Below are 22885 nucleotides of genomic sequence, written 5' to 3' on the forward strand. Positions count from 1 at the left end.
CAGGTATAACCGGGGCTCTTGCCAGGAGTTACCTTCAAATCAACTTCTAACTTGTTCTTGCTTCTCCAGGAGATTCAGCCTGACTTTGGGGATGGGACTGATCTGTCCATGTAGCGGTCAAAAAGTGAGACAACTGAGCTCATCCTTCTACAAACTCTCTGCAGTCAGCCAAGAGAATTAGGTACTTGCAGGAGACTGCTCATGGGACCTGTTTTAAATAAAAAGATAACAGCCATTTCTTCTGTCTTCAATTACATGCATTTGAAATTTCTTCTTAGACTGGTTTAAAACCCATTGTCTACTGCTCCCAGCAGTCATTCATTACTACCACCATCTACTAAAGATAAGCTATTTTTCCTATTTCCTTATTTATGAACCAGATGAAGACGGCCTTCTTTATCCTTTCTGTCCCTAGTTAGAGGTCAGTGTCTCTGGTATGGGCAGAAATACAACTTCAACTACATTTTAATATATGACTTAACACATTTGCCTATGTCTGTCTTAGGTATCTTATCTGTTCAAGGTTTTAGGATTTCTTAGGTCACTTCTTAGAATTGGGTATGGCATTTTAATTTCAGCCTAACTTGCACACGGGCAACTGCTACTAATTTTCAAAAAGCTTCTTAAACTTCAGACTCACTTACACATTCTCAGGAATTTTGCTCCTGAGCTCCCATGCATATGATCTTGAATGAAAAGCACAAAGATTGGAAAAGAATCTGAAGAAATGTTAATCAAAGCAGCTGATTTTTTTTAGCTCAACAGCAAAAACCCTGCATACTTACACTTCACTGCAATAAAGTCTGAGTCGTGACTTGTCAGATGACTCTGTTTGTTGATGTGGTTGCGAACGAACAGCTATGTATTGGGAAAGCAAGCAAGCTGAAGACCTTATAAAAGCAGAAGTTTCACACATATCGCTGGTCCTTGGCTTATCTTATCTTTTCTTTCCTTTTTTTTTTTTTTTTTAATTGATGTGTAATGCATATCAGTGAAGCTGTGAAAAACCAGAAGGGTAAGATTTATATTTGATGTCAAGTTCACTTTTATTCATCCATTATAAACAGCCCCTGAAAAAAAATATGTCACAGCACTGGAGAAAGTAGGTCTCTAATTGTAAGACAAGGAGATACAGCAATACATATGGCTGGTGCAGCCTCACAACACTGCTGTTAGCAGTACCTCCGAGTAGCCACACATGCAGGCGGTTTGGGGCGCTGCACACCTTGCTCACTGAATTCTCAGACACCTCTCCTGAAAACAGTGCTCTCCTTAGGATGTAACTGCTGAGTTATTCTGCAAAAGGGACCCGTTATCTTATCTTACGGTGACGTGTATGTTTGCCAGTTTCATTCTTCTGTTTGTTTTTCTTCACCTGAGTTAGGGTATCCCATAACTCCACCGGCTCGTATCTAGAGAGCATCCTCGGGCAGCTCTCTTCACTCTGGAGCTGACAGCACTGCCTGGATCCGCACCACTAATTTCTTAATGCAGTGATCTGGTGTTTTCCCCTTTTGTTTCCTTGTACCAAGGATTACACACCGTTTGTTTTAAGACACTGAAAACAATATACTTCTAATGCAGCTGATTGCAACAACCGGATTGTGGGTGAGGGTGGGGGTATATTCAGTAGATAGAGGCTGTGGACTTCTTTTAGTAGACAGATCTTGTGGTCCATTTGCCTTGTCTTTGAATCGCATTAAATATACACACTGCTAAAAGGCTATTGAAATGTTCAAATGTCAGTGTTTCAAATGAAAATCAATAGCATGCTATTAGGCTCATTATATTGCTGTTATGCATCATTAAAATGTATTTAAAAGCTTTCAGCATAAAACGGGAGATGGGATGAATAACAAGATGCTCTGAGAATGTGCAGCATACTTAGAAGGCAATAAAGAGTCAGTCATAAGAGAAACTTTGTAGGCAGTTGGAAAGAAAGCCCTGCAAGGAGCTCACTGAGTGCTGGAAGCATATGGGAACATTATAAAACAGATGAAGCAGAACTCTGAGGATACAGACAAATCAGTGGGGCTGCACCACTGCTGGAGGATATCAAAATCATCACATATTTTTAAGGTACTTTTATAAATGGGTCTTTGCAATTTGAGGTTCTCTCCTTGTGTAGTCTACTATATAGTCTATATAATGTAGTCTATAGTAATCACTATACCACAGTGCTCCATAACACACAAAAATATGTTTTACCTTCTTGCACAAAAGGAATATGTTAGGTCCTAAAAGCACATTTAAAAATTAGCATTTCCAAACCTCTTTCTGGTCAAATGTCACGTGAAAATGTGTCACATCATCAGATACCCTAACCTACTTCTTCCCTATCTAAAATAGATTTCTAATGAAAAACTTTTGGTCTGCTACTTAAATGTGCACATATGTTTATAAATGAACAAGTATGTACACATAAAATTATATACACGTGTGACAAAGTGCGCTTCCTTTCTAAATTTCTGACATTTTCTTTCTAAGGGGAAAGAATGGGGAGAAGTGACGCTCCCAATGGCTGTGAGTTTAAGCTGGCAAGAGGAACAACAGATTTCCAGTCCCGACACACATATTTTTATGCTTTCATACCTGACTGTCATTGGATGCATGCTTGCCTTGCTCCTGGCACAGGACCAGAACACAAACCATCATCCTGCATCTCACCAAGCACAGTCTCACTAAAACCATCAGATTCTGCTTTTCTCCTTTTCCTTCCGGTGAATCCTCAATTCCTGTAAACAGAGCAATGTAACTTTAGCCAGAGATGAATATTCCCCTCTGCTCCTAATAACCATTCCCTGGATTTGAGTTTAAAACCCTACAGGCAGGAGAAGAAACAGAACCTGAAAGTCCCACTTCCTGGGCAAGAGCTCTAATCGGCTCTGAATTATTGAACACTTTTTCAGAAAGCAGACTTCAAATTTGTAGCTTAAGCATAAAGCCCTTCCTCCTGCAATGCTATCTGCAGAGGTAAAGATTCAACTGAAATTGATTTTAGATGAAAACAGAAACAAGGCATAAATCGAGTCATCGAGCCAGGGAACAGAAATAGTGCCATTTGAGGCAGGCATGCAGTTGCATAGCTCAAATTATAAATGCTGAGCACTCAGAGTTCACAGCAAAGAGTTCCCGAGCAATGCATATACTGAATGTTTTCACATAAAACACATGCTCAGCTATTTTCAAATTGCAGACAGATTTTGAAATATTCCTGATTAAACAGTAAGGAAAAAAAAAAAAAGGCCAAATGAAAAGATCATTTTGCTTCAAATCATTTGCCAAGGAGAAAATGTGTCAGAGTTATCACAGAAGGGTTTTCTAGCCAGATTAAGGGTCTATGCACATGCGTATGTGCAAAAATCCATATTGTATCCTGTTTTTACGTGCTAGGATGACCCTGCTGAGTTTCACCATTTTAATTGTGGCCAAAATTCCATCTCTTCTGGAAGTGTCTGACACACTCGAGAAACCAGGTAATTGCAGTAACATAAATTAACGTGGATGAGCAGCTGACATTTCAAAACTAGCTTAAAATGCAGAGGTATCAGTAAAATTCACAGTAGCTAAAGAATTCATCAACAATCACATTTGTTTCTAAACCACCCAGGGTTCATCACTTATGAAGCCACTGTGAAATGATATTTTAGGTGTTTCTTGAGTGCTCTTCAAGTTATATCCAAGAATCCCTTGGCAACTTTGAGGTCTGATGAACAAGTGGAGATGCAATCTCGTACAGTTACTCGGGAAGGCTTTTAGGCATTGTTAGCATGCCAACATTGCTGATCACTCCAGGAATGACAAAATCTGTTTCTGCATTGGTGGTCTCATCTTGTGTTTTGAATCGAAGAGAAAAACTAGTAAGGATAACATAGTCACTAGGAATCTGCAGTTGAACAGATGCACAAAAAACACACCTTCTCCCTCCCCTTTTGTAAATGTTGCTATTTAAAATACACTGTAGATGGCCTGGGTCACTTAAATTATTGAGGAAAGGAATATGTGTACAAGAGAAAAGTCTTGTGAGAATAAACAAAACAATCTGGAAGTGTTTTAATTTCCCCTTTGACTTTAAGGTGTGACTTAATTCCTTCCTACCATGTTCTTCCCAAATGAAATGTGGGATAAAAAATATTCCGGTGGGAGTTGTTTCCCAGCCTAGGTACTCAGCCTCTTTGCTAGAAGAAACTCAAATACTTGCTGCAGAGCGAGTCAATTTAATACAGTTTCTTTGCCACTTTTTCTTTCTTCTTCCTAATACTCTTTTTTTTTTATTGCTTCTTCATTAGTAGCTTTTTTCTTTTTCCTAGTGCCCAGAATGCAGTTCTTGTTCCGTGTTGTTATCTAAAATACTATAGCAAACAATAACATAATCAATTTTAATTTAAAATTTTTAATTTTTTTCCTGCTATTAGGAAATCAAATCAAATCAAAACGAATGTGCTCCTTTGGTTAGGGATCTGATTTTCCAGCAACAATTACAATTTTCTCAAATGATGGTGACCATTTAAATAGTAAAACTATTTCATACTAACAGTGAAATAATTTGTAACGTTTATCTGTACTGGTAAAGGGTTATCTGCCAAAGCAGATTGTCTGTGTCACTTGTAGCCTGAAATCTGTGCGTCCACCTTAGCAGTTATGAGTCAGTAGGACAGAGTTAGAAATGGAACCTGAGTCAGTAAATTTAGCCCCAATCCCTTTATCCCTCTTTAGGAACTCAAAGCATGATGTTTACTGAGGTCCTTACTCAAGCACAAGATAAAGATGTGCATCAAAAAGAAGCGGAATATGCTCAGCCTGGTCCCAGAGGACCTGCTGTGCGGAGGCAGCAAGCTGGACCTGTCCCTTGGCACCAGGAGGCCGTGCAGTGGTGATGGACCCGCTGTGGATCCTCAGCTGCCCCATGCCCACTGCAGTAGCTGGGGCCCCGGCCTTCCTCCTGGGGGGAACATTTCAGAAAGTTGATTTCGGAAATCAAACGCAGCTGAGGACTCATTTGAGTCTCCGCTACCATCCCACGCTCTCGCTTCTTTGTTAGGTGAGTTGTGAGCCCAAGAACACCCAGCACACTCACGCGCCCACAGAACACCACACCTCGTGGAGTTACTAAAACCCTCTTTCGCAGCACGTTTACCCCTGGGGAATATTTTACCCCCCATCTTTTCCTTAGATTAAGATGTTTGCTACCCTGAAATGGCAATCTGATTTCAAATCGTGATGACTTCAGGTTCCCCTTTGTCAGCCGATGTTTGTGCCCATCCCACTTCCTATAAAATATTCCACCTTCTGAACAGTTAGCTTTCCTACTCCGACCAGAAACCTTTTAATTTGCAGAGAATAATTTCAGATGGCTGCATTAGCCACATATAAGCCACGTTCTTTTTGCTATCTCAGTCATTGGGGAGACTTTTTTATTGCTCTGAGGGCCATTTCTGCAGTTCTACGTCCATTGTTCCAGTAAGTACATTATCCAAGAGCAGCTTGCATTTCTGAAATTTATAGGAAAAGAAGAGACAGATGTCTCCTTCTCAGCATTTTTCTCCTTTTTGCAACAAATCCCCTGCTCTGCTGTCTTCAGCAGAACTTGTTGTTAGCAGCAGGCTGAAGAAAAAAGACCACCTGGACAGAAGGACCACAGGTCCATGTGAGTGTGGATTAGCACCCAGAAAAAACATCCTTCATTTAATGCACAATCTTAGGCACGGTCATTGCTAACCACAAACTTCATCCCCACAAATGAACAAAGAAAAGTTTTGCCAGCCCACCAGAATTAGAAAATCTGCTGACCAGTCTCAGGCCAACAGATGAGCACAATATACAAAAGTATCAAGGGAAGGAGGCTATAGGGGAAAAGCTACATGAATTCTTTGCATCTCTGCGTGGGATCTTGGAGTTTTTCCCAGACAAGAACCTTTACTGGCAGGGTACGAGTCAAGAGAACTGCCTCACAGTGGAGTAAGAGATGTAAGAGATGTGAAATGAAATGCATGAATCAAGTCGTTATTCATCACCAGGATCTGAAGGGATTCAGTCAAGAGATGTATATCAGCTGAAAGATGAAGATGCTACACTGCAGTGTGCAACCTGCTCATCAAAATGGTCTCAGTAGCAAAGAAATAGTGTGACACCAATCTTTAAAAAGACCATAGGGATAACCCGAGACACTGTAAACCATCAAGCCCAATTTCTGTACTGAGGAAATTACATGAAACTACAGCAATGACCAGAACTTGTGCATGCACAGGCGAGACTGAGGAGTAAACCCCATGTGCGTGCACCCTTCCCAGGTACACATTCGGTTTCCTGGAGAGACACAATCATTCAGGTCTGTAAAAAATAAAACTGGCAGGAAGGTGTTGCAGGATATTTCATAATGTTGAATGAGTAAATTAAATGGCAGAGAAGTCAAATATTTGATAAATGCAAAATAAAATACTGCAATGAGGGTGGGCTTGAAAGAGAAGGAAACTGTCCCTTTTGTAGTGGTGGGTGCTAACTAATTATTGCTGCTGAAGAAAGATGGGCAAAGTCATTCAGGACAGTTCTTTTATAGTATCAGGTCAATGTTCACAGCCCAGAAGATCAAGCAACATGAAAAAGGAGCAGAGAAATAAATAAGACTCATTGTAAAAAGGTGTATGAATGTATAAATCTATGGGGCACTCACAGGTGAATACTGGATGCAAATTTAATCCCCACTTCTCAAAAAGGATTCAGCAGAAGTGGAAAAAGCAGAGAAGGGCAGCAAGGATGACAGGAGTCCACAGAGGGTGCCTTTATCTTAGAGGGGAACAACTGAGGTGTGGCATGACAGGACATGCACGGAATGATGAGCAACGAACAGAGTGGAGAATGAAGCACTGTTTTGCAGAGCACAGCTCTCGAACTGCAGAACTCATTGCCACGGTGCTTTACGCATGCCAAAAGTACAAGCAGGTTCATAAATCACCGAAGACGAGCTCAAGGAAGAAAAGTTTGTCAGGGCTGGGAACTGCCATGGTGAGCGTTCAACCTTGGACTCGGGAAGTACCTAAACTGCAGATGGACAGAAGCCAAGAGCCCACAGGGAAAGAGTCACTCTGTGCTTTCACTAAGCTTCTGCTTCCAGTCATGGGCAAGGCACTGAGCTCGATGAACACCATCCTATGGTTCTGTGTAGAGTTATGGACATTTATAGCCACAGCTGCTCACACGAGTTTCTTTCATTTAGACCACCAACACCTACCAGGAAAACTTAGTTTTGCTGTAATAAGCTGTCACTCTCCCAAGTCTCTTTTATCCTTCTATCAAACCTTGTCTCTTTGTAGGAAGTTTAAAAGAGGCAGAGAAACAGTAACCAGTCTTTTCCACTCTGCAGACCACTTACACCTTCCCAATCTATTGCAATAGTTCTTCAGCCCCACAAAACCAAAACTCTGACAGGAACGAAGAACTGCAACAATTTCTCTACAGCTCAGCAGGACAGAGCTGGAGCACCTCTCCTGTGAAGAGAGGCTGAGAGAGCTGGGGATGTTCAGCCTGGAGAAGAGAGGGCTCAGGGGTGACCTCATTGCAGTTTTTCAGTACTTAATGGGGGCTTATAAAAAAGATGGAGAACAAATTTTTTCTTGGGCAGATAATGATAGGACAAGGGGGAATGGTTTTAAACCAAAAGAGGAGAGATTTAGATTAGATGTTAGGAGGAAATTCTTCACTCAGAGGGTGGTGAGGCCCTGGAACAAGCTGCCCAGAGAAGCTGTGGATGCCCCATCCCTGGAGGTGCTCAAGGCCAGGCTGGATGGGGCTTTGGGCAACCTGGTCTGGTGGGAGGTGTCCCTGCCCATGGCAGGGGGGTGGAATTAGATGGTCTTTAAGGTCCCTTCCAACCCAAACTGTTCTATGACATGATATGACAGAGGGGAAGACAAAGTTGGCCAGTTCTGCATATCCTCGGCTCCTCTGTAATTTGAAATGTCTTCCCAAAGACTGAGCATTCAACTCAGCTTGAAGTTCATCTTTGTACCTATTTTTCCATAAATCCATTTGAGTTATGAAGAACTTTCCTCTCCTACAGCATCTTACTCTCTAAAGTACTGAGCTTTCACATTTTTTGACTGAAGATATTCAACCTCTTCTCCCTATGCATTGCAAGGGTGGAAAGCTTCTGTACATGTCCATGTTTTCCCAAGTTGTCCTGCCAGCCCTACTACACACCTACACAAATTACTTCCTCATCAATTTGCAATTGTTTGATCTTCTTCCCAAATCTCATAGTGTAAGTCCTTGCTGCAGTTGTTAGTAAAATCCCAAATTCCAAGGACTCCCCTGTTTCCTGGAATACGCTGGCCATGGCAGCAAGCTCACTGGCACCCTCTTCCTTTTGCTTTATTATCCTAGGCATGTATTTTGCTGTGTGAACTAGTCAGCTAGTGAGCAGCTGCTCGCTCTAACAAGAAGGTTTTTAGATCATCCCTCACATGGCTGCAGACCCTGTGTTTTTGGTGTTGTTTTTGTGGGTGTGTTTCTTTCCAAAGCAATCATTTCTTTATCTTCTATATGTGTATGTGAAGCCTTTACACCTCTCAGGTCTTGCTTTCCTTCCCATCTATTACTTGCTTTGCATTCAGAACCCTACCCTTCAATTTATTTTATAAACTGAATCCCATCTCTTACATCAGAATGGCTAACTAGAAAGCCAAGGTCTTCCGGCCTGTGTGACTTGGGAGGTGTATATCTGCGGGAACCCAGTCGCTGATACCATAAGAATCAGACAGCAGAAGCAGCGTTTGTTCTCAGGACCTTCCAACTGTATACCACAGAAAGCTCTTCCTCTAGGCCATGCCCTCAGCACTTCTTCACACTACGCCTGGCACATCTCTGAGCTGCTGTCTCTCAAGATGTACTTCCACAAGACAAGCTGGTAAAACCAAGCATTGCACTTCAAAGGGATGTTCCTCCGTCCCCTGCTTCCAGCCACACACTGCTACAGCTCGTCTTCCTTCAGCTCTGCCAAGAACCCCACAGCAAAGTAGTTAGATCTCAATTAAACTGGATCATGAAAGAAACACCTGAACACTACCTCCAGGATGCCCCGTAGTCAGGGCAAAGGAAGGCAGTGCAAGGAGGAGAACGACACCTCCTGTTCTTTACACCAGAGGCAAGGTAAGGTTGCAGGGCTGCTCGCTGAGCTTCTTGGCACTAATCCTGGGACATGCTGGCTTGCTGGTCAGCGTGTGCCTGGAGCGTGCCTTTGCTCCCTTGTAGGGTGCTGATGCGGGGATAGGACCCGAGGGAACGGCATGGAGCTGGGACAGGGGAGGGTCAGGCTGGGGGTTAGGGAAAGGTTCTGCACCCAGAGGGTGGTCGGGCACTGGGACAGGCTCCCCGGGGCAGTGCTCACGGCACTGAGCCTCAAGGAGCGTTTGGACAGTGCTTTCAGACATAAGGGCTGATTTTTGTGTGGTGCCGTGGGGAGCAAAGTGCCGGGCTCAGTGACCCTTGTGGGTCCCTCACAGCTCAGGATATTCTGTGATTGTGATACGCCTGGGACAGAAGCTTCTTTTCTCTCAGCAACAGCTATTAGGGGATGTAACTAGACGTGTGACACTCCTGCTGCCCAAAGAGCCGTGACAGGACACCCCACGGCAGCAGAAGCCCCCAGCTGCCACATCCCGGCCGGGACGGCCACAGCCCTGCTCCCTCAGCCCCGCCCCCTCCTCGTCCCCTCACGATCCGCCCCCCCTCAGCCGCTAGGGGCGGAGCCAACAGCAGCCACAGCGCGCGCACCCCGCCGGGCTCCCCCTACCGGCCCCAACGTCCCTAACGGCCGCGGCGGCCCCGACCCCCCCCATCCACCAGCCAATCCCGTTCCCCCGCCGCGCCGGTCGGACCAATCCGATCCCTCCCCCGGTCCCGTCCCCGTTCCCCCCTCCCTCCCCCGCCCCCCCCCCCGTTCCCCCGCCCCGTTTCGCTCCGTCGCGGCCGCGCCGTAAAGCGCGGAGCGGGCGCCGCGGCCTGGCGGCGGGGCCGGGGCCGGGCTCCGTGAGGCGGATGCCCGGGGGCGGGGGCAGCCCGGCGGAGGCGGCCGGCGAGGCGGCGGCGGCGGCAGGAGGAGGGGGAGGGGGAGGGGGCGGCGGCGGCGGCGGGGGGCTGCCGGTGCCGCCGGTGGCCGGCAGGATGAGCCTGTCGCCCAAGGAGCTGTCGAGCCTGCTGAGCATCGTGTCGGAGGAGGCGGGCGGCAGCACGTTCGAGGGCCTGTCGAGCGCCTTCCACCACTACTTCGGCAAGGCCGAGCACTTCCGCCTGGGCTCCGTCCTCGTCCTGCTGCTGCAGCAGCCCGACCTGCTGCCCAGCCCCGCGCAGCGCCTCACCGCCCTCTACCTGCTCTGGGAGATGTACCGCACCGAGCCGCTCGCCGCCAACCCCTTCGCCGCCGTCTTCGCCCACCTGCTCAACCCCGCGCCCGAGCGCGGCGGGGACGAGGCGGAGCGGACGCCGCTCTCCGGTGAGCCCCGGCCCGGAGGGGGGTCAGGGCCGTGACGCTGGGGAACCAGGGGAGGTTCAGGTTGGAAACGAGGAGACGTGGCTTCTCAGAAAGAGCAGTCGGGCACTGGGACGGGTTGCCCAGGGAGGTGGTGGGGTCACCGTCCCTGGGGGTGTTCGAGGAAAGGTTGGACCTGGTGCTTAGGGACCATGGTTTAGTGGTGACATTGGTGGCAGGGGGATGGTTGGACCAGGTGATCTTGGAGATCTCTTCCAACCCTAATAAATCTATGATACTCATGAAAATTCACTTGTTAGTTTGCATTTTATTTTAGTGCCTTTTATTTTCCTTTGTACGTGACAAATATGTAAAGTACTCATGTTACTATCATGAAAGTAAGCATGGGTTGCTTCTTCATTCTGTCTCCACAGGCTTCTTACCTCCCATAACTCCTCCAGAGAAATTCTTTCTCTCTCAGCTGATGTTAGCCCCCCCTAGAGAGCTGTTCAAGAAGACTCCTCGACAGATCGCGTCCATGGATGTAGGAAACATGGCCCAGTCAGTGGACATAAGTGGCCTTCAGCTGGCATTAGCAGGTAAGGAAGAGCTGTGGCTCAGCTGTGAATGGAAATGTGAACTGACATTTGGTCTTGAGTTACTTGAGGAAACACGTGTCTGTCCTAAATAGGGAAAAAGTTGGACTAAACTTCAGAGTTTTCAAGTACCGATTATGTCTTAGCTATTTTATCGTACTTAGCAAGCAGCTTTTTAAGCACCTATGTCACTGCCTTAAAATGAGAAAATATTGCAAGTTTTGAAAGACTTTCATCTAAAATTTGGTGAGGTTTTGGTGTATTTTTGTCCCCTTTCTCATTTGCAGTATTTTTGGTATGAGATTGGCTATTACAATTGCATCTTTGCTCGTCTAAAATGAACTTAGATTTTACAGCATTAGCTCAGGAGTGGTAAGTGGTCTGTTTTTATCATATAACCACAGAATGGTTTGGGTTGGAAGGGACCTTAAAGACCGTCTAGTTCCACCCACCTGCCATGGGCAGGGACACCTCCCATCAGACCAGGTTGCCCAAAGCCCCATCCAGCCTGGCCTTGAACACCTCCAGGGATGGGGCATCCACAGCTTCTCTGGGCAGCCTGTGCCAGGGCCTCACCACCCTCTGAGTGAAGAATTTCTTCCTAACGTCTTATCTAAATCTGCCTTGTTTAAGTTTGAAGCCGTTATCCCTTGTCCTATCGCTACACTCCCTGACAAAGAGACCCTTTCCTAAGTGAAAAGGTAGCACAGTATAATGCTTATCCTTTGACGGAAGAAGAAAAGGACCAGGAACATGACTGTTCTGATTGTGTTGACTGGGAAGTTGCATCTGGAACTACTTGAAAACGGAAAATATTGTCAGGAGCAAGTGGGCCATTTAGAAGGGGGTTATTCCTAGGCATGTGCAAATGGAACTACTTCAAAACTGGCCATCCCACTTATGTTCCTGAACTCTGTGGCTTACCTCTCTGAGGTCAGGCACTAACTAGGCTTTTTCTGTCAGGCACTCATATCTTGGTCTTGTCATTTTCATGTAGAATTTGTCAATGATTTTTTTTTATGCTCAGATACACCGTCCCATGTTCACAGTGCACAAAGCTGCAGCGTCCTCCCCAGTTGCTATTTCTAGACTGCAGGATCTCTTGAAAATGGAAATTGAATACCCTAGCGTACTGTCAAGAGGGAAAACAAACCCTTCTGGTTCTTCCGTTCATCCTGGCTGTGTTTTCAAGAACATTTCTGTCAATTCAGAGTCTTGGAATTTCAGATAACTTGTGACTTTAGCGTAAGGCATATGTCGTGCCTTAACAAAACCTGGATTTTTTTCATCTGTTTTTGTTTTGCCCTTGATTCTCTGGTTGCGTTGTTTCACGTTAAAGCTAAAACATGCAGAGAACCTCGAAACTGTATTTGTAGGGATGGTTGCTTTAGGGCATGCGTTTATTCTGTCCTTTTTTTTTTTTTAAATACAATACACTGAGGGCTTTAAGTACAGCACAGAACCATTAATAATGCTTTGCAAAATTGAGCCCTGTGAGATGTGCTTGTATCATTATTTACATAACTCAGTAAACAGCATGCATAATTAACTGTTTATGAGCCGTTGTAGGAGTTGTGTAACAAACTACATCTGAAAAAAATTAACGCTGTATTTCTCAGACTTCTAGCTGTAGCTCCCTAGAAGGAATGCCCGCTTTCTATTCACTTTCTCAGAGGACAGCTTTTTTTTTTTCCCCTTTTCTTTTAATGCTGTGACATTTCCTGTCTATCTCTAATGCTTCAGAAAGTCTGTAAAGTTTTCAGAAGTCTTCAGTGTATGTCTCCTATTGATGCAGGATGAAGTGGTGCTGTTTACAGTGCATAAATATGTTGTATTATGATACTTAGATTCAGTGTTTGGAGTGTGGTATTTACATCGTTTTCCCATGGATTTCACCGAACTTAACAGCTGTAAGTTGTGGTAGCACCTCCAAATAGTGGCCCTGAGGTGAATTCAAGGCTGTTTAGAACTGGATGAATTTGAGCTGCTTTAGAATATATTTGCCAAATCAAATTATTTAGAAAGCATAAACATTTTTCAAAGAGTGTATCTATTTTTTTTCTGTTTTTGTAAAGCAGAGGAAAAAATTACTTGGCTTGTCTTCTGAACTTAATTGTGACAACTTTGCTTGAAGCTGCATTATGATTTTTTTTCTGTTGAATGTAAAATGTTGGAATAGAGCATCTTGGGAATCAGCTTTAAAACTTGCTTTGTTCTACTCTGCCTCTGGTTTGCAGGGTATTCGCTCAGGCTGTGTCTGTAACTTGATTTTGTTGGTACAGTAACACACTAGATCAAAAGTGACATGTCCCTGCAGCTAGTAGAAAGCGACTTTGGCAAAGTGCTCGTGAGCATTTGTTTGCTAACCCTTATTTGATAGAAGGGTAATTATCCTGTAGTGAAAGTTGAGTTTGTAATACGCTGTAGGGCTTTCTGTTAAGAATCAGACAAGTTTGTTGTTGTTACTTGTTTAAATAGGAAAACAAAAAAAGGGGGGGGGGGGGGGTAGGCAAGACATGACACCTCCATGTGGGAACCTAAGTGATTGTATTCAGATTAGGTTGTGGTTGGTTTTGTTTGGCTGGTTTTTAATTCGATGTATTAGTTCAAGTTGCTGTATTTGTTCCAGTTAAATAAGCGTGTTCTTATATACTGGCCTCAGTTTGTGCTTTTGCTTACCTGAAACTCATTTTTGAAGCAGTGAGGGTTACACTTTTAAACTTAAATTTATATAAAGGGTTCATAGAGGCTTCTAAAACCTGTGAATTAAAGGAGTGTGTCTTAAACTTTTGTTTTTCTAATTAAGCATCATTAGTGGTTTGAGATTATGGGGATACAAACAAATCAGTGATTTTTATTGACTGATGGATTTAAGTTGTAGATTATAAAAGACAAGACTGAAAAAAGACACCCAATATGTTCTTTTTTTTTTTTTCAGAGAATTTCATTTGTTAAATCAACTTATTTGTTTGGTGGCTAAATGAAAATACTCAAAAGCTGGAATTTGAAACAGTTTATAAAGTAGAAGATGTATTTTATAGACCAGTTCATTTTGACTTCAGAAATGTTTGTTTGAAAACAGGTGAAAAGCATGCATTTAACAGAAAAACATACCGTGCCGTACTACTTCAGTGAGCATATATTCAAATGTTTGCATGATCTGAAATAATGTGATAATGGGACAGAAAGCCCTGAAAGAAACTAGCAATAGGTGATGCTTTGTTTTGATCCTTTTGACACTCGCAGGTATTTCACTTCAAACATCTCTCAAGGATTTGGTCAGAGTCACATGAAGTAGAGCTCATGTGGATGGGAAGCTGTGAAGGGTCTCATGGTTGCTTGAAAAAGAGCAAGCGCACTTTGCGTGAAAGAGATATGGACCCTATCTGTCAGCACTACTCTCAGTTAGGATAAGAAGCAGTGTTTAATTTCATGTGGACCAGCAATTTTGGACTTCAAATTACTTAAGGGTTAATCTGCTATTTAATATCCTCTATGGAGGGTGAGAGGGAAGGAAAGCAAGGTAGCATCGTGTAGTGGGTTGTTGGCTTTTTTGGGTGTGTTGTTTTTGCTAAAGTGATAGAAAACATGGTTTCTCTGAAATACAGAGAATACAGAAGGTCAGCCCTTTAAGCCTTTGGATGCAGAAGAGCGATAGGCTGTGCCAGAAGAACACCTAAAATCTGACAATTCAAGTATGGAGCCCAATAGTTTGGCTTAGGCAAGTTTTTTCATGTCTTTGGTAAATTTTTCTGTAACTTGCTTAAGTTCTGTAATTTGGCCTTTAAACAGACACTTTCATAGGATTGCTTTAATGCCTGTATATGTAGAATCCTGCATCAATTAAACTCCATCTGTTTCGAACACTTTTTTGACAGCAAATGCAAAAGTAGCTTATGTGATGCCACTGAGATGTGTTGGCTAAATCTGAATAGCTGACTTCAGTTCTAGTGTGACCCTTATCATTGCAGCCTGTAAATGTAGCTCTGCAGATTTTTCACTTCCCAGCTCTGAGAAGTGATTGCAAAACTAGATATGTTATCTGAACTCTTTCAGGAGTATCATGTGAATCCATTAATTTGCTTTTAAAAGCAGATTACATCAGTTACTTACCTTTCCAAAGTCAAGACTACATTTCAGATTCATTTCTATTTCATCTTTATCACTGCTGTATGCTTCTGTCCCTCTCCTGTCAGACTGGCATTCTGAGTACTAGCTGACGGCGTTAAATTTCATGTTGTTCCCTCTTATTTTTAAGCTAGCTCTGCGCTGAAGCTGATTGTTTCAGACTACTTTTAGTATTCCAGGCATCTCCGTTTCAATTTTATGCTTTAATATTGTGGCCTGACCTTCTTTCAGAACGCCAGTCCGAGCTGCCAACGCAGAGCAAGGCCAGCTTCCCCAGCATCCTCAGCGATCCTGACCCAGATTCTTCCAACTCCGGTTTCGACAGCTCTGTTGCCTCCCAGATCACTGAAGCCTTAGTGAGTGGACCAAAGCCTCCTATAGAAAGTATGCGCATTTTCACATCTTTGGGGTTGTACCTCATGACGTGCTGTGTCCTTATACTTCTCCAGATGAAACGTAGTATGATTCAGAAGTATTTTCCAAGTATAAAATGGGAATGAAGATGAATGAAACAGCACAGAAATGCATCAAACTATCTCCATATCAGACTCCACGGTGTTCGTATTTCCAGGCTTTTCAAAATCTGGAGTGTGCCTTCAAGCTGTTTCCTGTGTTACCTGTTGGCTAAAAACCTGGGTCTGATGCCCCTCAGCTCTTAGTCCCCTACACTAACATCTGCACTAAGATCTCCAGGAAGCAGTTAGTGTGGAAGGGAAAAAGACCATGCCTCGATGGCAGAAGCAATAACTTAAGTGATCTGATCCAAGAGGAAAACCAGGCTGATGTAACAGCATCGCTAAAAATGAGGAATAAATGTTTGTCTGGGAGGGAAAGAAGATCATAATGCTCTTCCCAGTGTTACAGCTTAAAGAAATGGGGGCTTCGGGGGCTTTCTTGTACTGAAACAAAACTGAATACCTGAAGTTTAAAAAATGTTTCACATTGTTGCCTTTTTAGGTCACTTTCGACCAGAGTTTATTCGACCGCCACCTCCGCTCCATATATGTGAGGATGAATTGGCATGGTTAAATCCAATAGAACCAGATCACACAATTCAGTGGGATAAATCAATGTGTGTTAAAAACAGCACCGGAGTTGAGATAAAAAGAATCATGGCCAAAGCTTTCAAAAGTCCCTTGACTTCCCCACAGCAAACGCAGGTAAGTATCGTGCAATTATCTGTTTAAATTGATTTTCTAACAGGTCGTTTGTTAGATTTGTGTGTTTTTAATTAAAGTGATCCACACTTTTAAATTTAGATCTGTGTTCTGATTCGGTACTTTTTAATTGTCCAAAACCCAAGGGTTTTGACTTGGGTTTGTATGAATGAGAGGAATCTTTAAACTTCATAGCATTGGATGGATGTAGCTAAGCCGATCGGTATCGGTACCACTCATCAGCTGATCAGTGGTGCCAGTATTTTTCTGCATTGAAAATCTTCTGATAACAAAGTTGTTCGTGCTTCTGTGGAAGCTTTCAATGAGAAATGAATTCAGAAATGCCAACACTGAATCTTTGCTCAATTTAGTAATATCACCCCCTTTATTTCAGTGGGCTTTTCCTATTACTCATTTTGCTAGCACTATAAAATACGCTTTACAGAACTCTTCCTGACATTCTGACAACAATGAACTTGAAATAGAGGTTTCTTCTGTTGGACAGAAAATTAAAGAACGATGACTTTTTTTTTTTTTTCCTCTCCCTTCTTTGCCACCCACTGATCAAAGACTACTAAATGTCTTGGTAAAGGCTTTGTTGGCAATGTTGTTTTTAAATAGAAGTGTTAAGGAAATACAGCGGCAGTGTATTTCAGTAGAGATGTGTAAAGGCTTATAATTCTCATACATACATGTATCGTAGCTGTTACTTCAAGCAGCAGTGTGAATAGTTAAGAAAAAAAACAATTCAGAGTTGTGTTTTTTTTTCTTTACAGCTCCTTGGAGAACTGGAAAAGGACCCCAAGCTCGTTTACCATATTGGTCTTACTCCTGCCAAATTGCCAGACCTCGTTGAAAACAATCCTTTAGTAGCTATAGAAATGCTGCTCAAACTGATGCAGTCTAGTCAGATAACAGAGTATTTTTCTGTCTTGGTCAACATGGACATGTCCTTACATTCAATGGAAGTTGTAAATCGGTAAGTACTCTCTCAAGTCTAACATACTTCAGGAAACTTATAAAATAAAGACAATCTAGTGAACAGTTATTAAGCGATTGTGGGGCTGGCTGCAGGGCTGTAGTTGGATGCATTCCAAGGACTACCAAAAGTAATGGAAATAACAGAAATTGGAGAAATCAGTCAGGTTACAGTGAAGTGAAAGAGAAGAGCATCAAATTATCATTTCTCTTTCAATTTCTCTGTTTTGTCTCACTTTTTAGTGCTCTTTTAATAGTACGAGTTAGTGTGCTCTAACTCTTCCTGCAGAAGAAGACAGTGCTGTGGAATTGTAGCTTTCTGCAACCTCTGGCATTTCTGTTTCTTTCATAAAGGCTGTACTTGCCTTTTGCCTTTAGTTAAAGAAAAAAAACACACCTTATTTTGGTCCAGATTCAATTTGTAGTTAGCTTTGGGTTAGTCATAAAAAATTGAACCTCTCAAACATCCTCAGTGCAGAGAAAGCTGCCAATTTCCAAGTTCCTTTTTCACTGTGGTGCTGTTTGAGAATATTACTGTAATACCGTTTCCTGTTAGCATCATCAAAACTGCAATTTAACAGGAAAAAATGCTACTTCCCAGTAGAAAGAATAAATTAGATGTTGGAGCTATATAACTGATATAAAATTTAATATATATAACATACTGTATTTTACAGCACACTTCTTGCACAGCTGCTATTCTAGTTTAATTTTTCAGCCCCTGCTCCAAGAATGGAGAGACTTATTCAAAACAAAAAAAAAAAAAGCAGGGTTACTCTTGATATTAGCAAAGTGTTTCTACATGGGGAAGAATGGGAAATACATACTGTAGCGTAGGTAGCTTCAGCTGGAGGTGGTAATTATTAGAAAGTCATTTTACTACACTTGTTTGATATGTTCAATTCCAAACAGTATTTAAAGGAGGTACTTGCTTAAAAAGAACCTGATTGGGGAAAAAAAAAGTTCTTGATGCAGATTAAGTGAACAAAAGGTGGTATTGTTAAATAGCCATCCTGTTTTATGCTCTTGCCCTGTCTTCTTTGGAAATAACTTCTGCATATAGATCCACCCCTTTTTCTTAATGGAATGCTGGCACTTTAAACGGGGGAACTTCTCAGACAGCTAATCCCCACAAACCACCAGAGTACATCTTTCCTGCTTTCTTTCATTTCTTGGCAATTACTGAATGTGGACTGCCAAGTCAGCCTTGTTCCGCAGTCCTTTTGCAGCAGAGTTGAATCGTACCTCAAATATCATTTGACAAAGCGAACATACATGCCTCCCCAGTGGTGCAGACTTAGGCGGTTATTGCCCTGAAGGCTGGGTTAATGGTTGCAATAGGGAGAAAGAGCGGTAAGAAAAGCGTTCTTGCTCCTGCCTGGGATAGCTGAACCACCAGTCAGGCACGCTGCTTTTCCCACAGCAGAACTGCCATAGGAAAAACCTCTCAAACTGCAAAATGACTACTAGTGGTACTGATTTTTAAGTGAAAGAAGATAAATTTGGAACTGAAATGTCTAAAATTTCCCTGTTGCCAGGCCTTTTACTGCTTGAGATAGGACTGGTTAGAATTTTAGTCTAATTCTGTTGTAATTTTATGACAGTTTTACTGTAAATCAATATCTATAACTTATGAGCTGTAGCACTTCAAAAAACAGCAGTACCTCAGATACTTCAGCAGTCAGCACTGTTAAACAGCAATAGGTGTCCTTTCTGTTAACCCTTAAAATAGACGAATACCATTCTTTGATGCAGTAGTTCTCCAATTGTTCTGCAGTAAGAAGCTTCTGAGATTATTGTGCATCATTAATCTCATTCAGTCACGGTCTCTTGCATTTGAGCTCGAGATATTCAAACTGTTTCAGTTTTTAGGACTAAAATCTGGATCTGAAAGAACTAATGAAACTGACCTTTTGACACACAAAAGAGTTACGTGGGTTGTATACTCCAGGAAGGAGCTCAGCATCTACACTGGCTACCTGAAATTCAAGTACAGATAAGCCAAATCATCTTGTGGTGCTTATTGCAGAAGAATCTTGGTGTTCAGAAAGCGGGAGGCCTTTCTCTTAAATTTGAAATTGTCATTGACTCGTTTGTGTAACGTGTAGCAAGTCTTTGTAGGTATGTCAAACATATTAAAAACCAAATCTAATTCAGCTTCTGTACTGTGTTGGGTTTAAAAGAAAGTTTTTGATTCCTAAGAAACCTGAATGTTTAGAACTATATCTGTGAAGGCTTTTAGAAATCAGCTCTGTATGATATGATCAGGAATAAACTAGTATCACAGGTCTAACTCATCTGTTCTGCAACAGAATCATAATATTTATGGCTACATAAACCATTGGATATCTTTAATTTGAACAGGCTTACTACTGCAGTTGATCTCCCTCCTGAGTTTATTCATCTTTATATCTCCAACTGTATCTCTACCTGTGAACAGATTAAAGACAAATACATGCAGGTGAGTACTCTGCTCAGCTGGTCAGGAAAAAGGGTCCAGCGTCTTGCTCTGCGAAATATGTGCTGAAACTTTGTAAGGGTGATAGCATTAAAGGAGCAGTAAGACAGAATAATTTATTTCAAAGGTAGCTTGTTTTCTTAATGCACTACACAATTCTTTATAGTGTTTAACAGTAGTTTTTTCACCTTTCTATAAGACTCCACAGGTAGTTACTATTCTGTTTTGCTGTAGGTACTGTACACGTCTCCCTGGCAAAACCAGAGTTTTATGACCCAAGTGCTTAAGTGCAAAAAGCTTATCTGGCATTCACTGTGCCTTTTCTTTACCCCTAGCGTGAGATGTTTGTCTTCTGCTTAGTTTTGAGGTTTTTTTCCCTCCACAAGTGTCTCCAGCAGTTCCATGCTTTGAGGTGATGTTACAAAACTCATGTGGAAGTTTTGCCCTTCAATTTTCTCTATTACTGACCTATAGCAGCTTTCAGATCTCCTTTAAGACCTAAAACCCCTTTTCTGCTTTCCTAATGCCATAATCTCTGCTTCCCAAGCAGGTCTTAATTCCTCAGTACCAGCATGCAAGTTGTAGCCACTTCACGGATCTTTAACCCTCCCATTAGCTGTTACCTACATGTTGTATGAAGTACTTCCCTTCTATCCTAAAATTATTTATGAGTTTCACCAAGTAGGTCTTGTTTTCTTGGATATGTTTTTGGTGAAGGACGGTTCCATGTTCAGTTTACACAAGGCTTTATGAGTCCTGACCAATTCCTCCCTCAGCTTTCTCCTCTCCATACTGGATTGCAACCTATTTAGATTTGTGCAAGGCATCCATTACTTTCCCTTAAGCTTTTTGGCTTCCTCCTCTAGCTCTGCTATATCCTTAAGCTGCAGAGACCAAAACTGCACGTAGTGAACAGGATGTAGGGTTCAGCGTGGTTTTAGACAGCAGGAAAATCCCCTCTGTCTTGTTCTAAATACCCTTCCAGATGCTGACTAACCATTCGTTAGTTTTTGGTGGCTGCTGACGGTTCTCTGCTTTGGGATTTTGCCAGAAATGCATGGATGCATTGATCTGTGACTTGCTGAATAGCAGGGGAGAAAAATAGCAGAGCTGAGAATGTGCCCACAGAGTGGGTGGGACACTGCTGAGATCGTAGAGCAGCTGTGCTTCTGGCACATGGGGGACAAAAAAAAGAACACAGGTCAAGGAACACGTACTGATCACCACGTAGCATGCAAGGCGTGTGAGATCTGACATCCATTAATACTACCTATGAGGTCTCCCAGCAACTGAAACACGAGATGTTTTGTTTGAGAAGCACCATTCAAAAACACTCTGATTAGAAGTAAACGAAGCACAATCCTCAGAGTTTGGGAACCAGCCAACACCTTGCAGCTGTACTCTTGTTCTGAGTTTCATGTTTGCCAGTTATTGAAGTTACTCTTGTAACTAGTCCTTGTGCTGCAAAGAACACATTTTTGACTTTTGACTGTAGCAAGGGAAACAACTTGTTCAGTTCTGAACTTCCTTGGCGTAGGTAGGAAACTTTAGAGCTTAGTTCCTCTAGAAATAGTTGACTGCTTTGCCTTCATCCTAGTCTTGGGAGCAGTTGGTTAGTGACTGGTCTGTGTCTAACAGACCTGAGGTGCCAGTTCCTAGGTCTGCCTGCCGTTCACAATTCTCCACGTGCTCTGCAAGGTGCTACCTCAGCAGCCCCTAGGAAGGAGGAATGTAGCCGAGATCCCATCTTTTCACTGGACCGGGCAGGGAATTGCAGCTCACAGCCACGAGCTCTGTGGTGTGTTCTTGGATTAAGCATCCCTGGCACTGCCTTTCCTTCTAAGATACAGCAATACTGCCATGTGTCAGTTCTGTGATAGAGTACTTCCCGCTAAGCAAGTCTGGGACCTGGTCTGCAGCTGTCGTTTCCCAGCTGGAGTGCCTTAACTGTGTGGCCACTGAGAAATTTTGTGATTGAAGCTTGCTCATTTTTCTTTATGGTGTTACTTGTAGAAAATATGATTAAGCAAGAACAATGTCCCTAGTGCTGACAGTCTCTTGGGTTTTTATTCATAGATTTACATGTGTACATGTGGTCTGTACTTTTTATATATATATATATATATATATTATGCAATCTGGTACTTCATTTGTGCATGGGATTAATCTTGAAAACTCCTGCATCCATCAGTACAGTACTATAAAGCAGGGGAGTCCATTTTTGAATACAATACGGGAGGTAGAATAGCATGGGCAGCACGTACAGAGCCTGGGGAAAAGATTACTGCTGTAGCTAAAGTACTGCTGAAATGTCTCAGTTAAGATGGTTGTGCTGCGCAGGGCCAACAAACTTGGTTGCCAACTTTCATGTGGATTATGAAACCGTCTCTCTTCTGTTTCAGAACCGCCTGGTACGTCTTGTTTGTGTCTTCCTTCAGTCTTTGATCAGAAACAAAATTATTAATGTACAGGACTTGTTTATAGAAGTGCAAGCATTCTGCATCGAGTTCAGCCGGATAAGAGAAGCAGCTGGCCTTTTCAGATTGCTGAAGACACTAGATACTGGGGAAAGTCCATCAGAGACAAAAACTTTCAAATAAAACCACTTCATCGCTGGGGGGGATATCAGCATTCTATACTAATTAATTGTATATTTTAAACCAAAATCACTGGATTAATGATGTAATACATTATAAATAGCATTTTATGCATTTAAACAATAAATAATGTTTTTCTGATATGTGTGCTTGAGTTTGAAATGTTAGGCCTTACCCTTAAGCTTTCTTTGACTACAGGTTGTGTGCGCATCCTGAACTATAGCCTCTATTTCCAGAGAGAGACGTAAATACTACTTACCATTTCACATTGAACTTAAGTATTTATCCGGCACTCACTGTCTGTATTCACAAACAGCTTTGGATAACTGAAGTCAACTGCTATCAAAATAAGTAATTTAAATTCATCTTGGCTCTTTCTGTACTCTGTAAGGCCTTCTAAAAAGCTGGATGCAACTTTTGTTAATGATATTCCCTCTTCTCATTGGGAAAGGTAAAGTCTGTCTTGATGCTTAGAATAAGGTTAAGGATTATCTTTAATGTTTATGATG

The 22885-nt window shown here is 42.5% G+C and overlaps 1 protein-coding gene and 1 long non-coding RNA gene across 2 annotated transcripts; one reads left to right on the forward strand and one right to left on the reverse strand.

The window, feature by feature from the left end:
* Positions 1–2772, reverse strand: LOC121059307. The gene is made up of 3 exons (XR_005814480.1): positions 2593–2772; positions 786–997; positions 1–208 (listed from the first exon to the last, which is right to left on the reverse strand). It is a non-coding gene; the product is annotated as an uncharacterized LOC121059307 (long non-coding RNA).
* Positions 2773–10032: 7260 nt separating this feature from the next.
* Positions 10033–22517, forward strand: CNOT11 (CCR4-NOT transcription complex subunit 11). The gene is made up of 7 exons (XM_040536027.1): positions 10033–10486; positions 10897–11061; positions 15418–15570; positions 16144–16346; positions 17120–17322; positions 19686–19782; positions 22182–22517. The coding sequence occupies exons 1-7, from the start codon at positions 10033–10035 to the stop codon at positions 22377–22379; spliced, it is 1473 nt and encodes a 490-aa protein (XP_040391961.1). The 3' UTR covers positions 22380–22517.
* Positions 22518–22885: the final 368 nt, after the last annotated feature.

This window comes from Cygnus olor, chromosome 1 (genome assembly GCF_009769625.2).
Source record: "Cygnus olor isolate bCygOlo1 chromosome 1, bCygOlo1.pri.v2, whole genome shotgun sequence".
Classification (NCBI taxonomy): Eukaryota; Metazoa; Chordata; class Aves; order Anseriformes; family Anatidae; genus Cygnus; species Cygnus olor.

Coding starts and splice junctions, on each gene's coding strand:
- CNOT11 (XM_040536027.1), top strand. CDS start 10,033: ATGCCCGGGGGCGGGGGCAGCCCGGCGGAGGCGGCCGGCGAGGCGGCG. Junction 10,487..10,896: donor GGAGCGGACGCCGCTCTCCG/GTGAGCCCCGGC, acceptor CTGTCTCCACAG/GCTTCTTACCTCCCATAACT. Junction 17,323..19,685: donor TCAATGGAAGTTGTAAATCG/GTAAGTACTCTC, acceptor TAATTTGAACAG/GCTTACTACTGCAGTTGATC.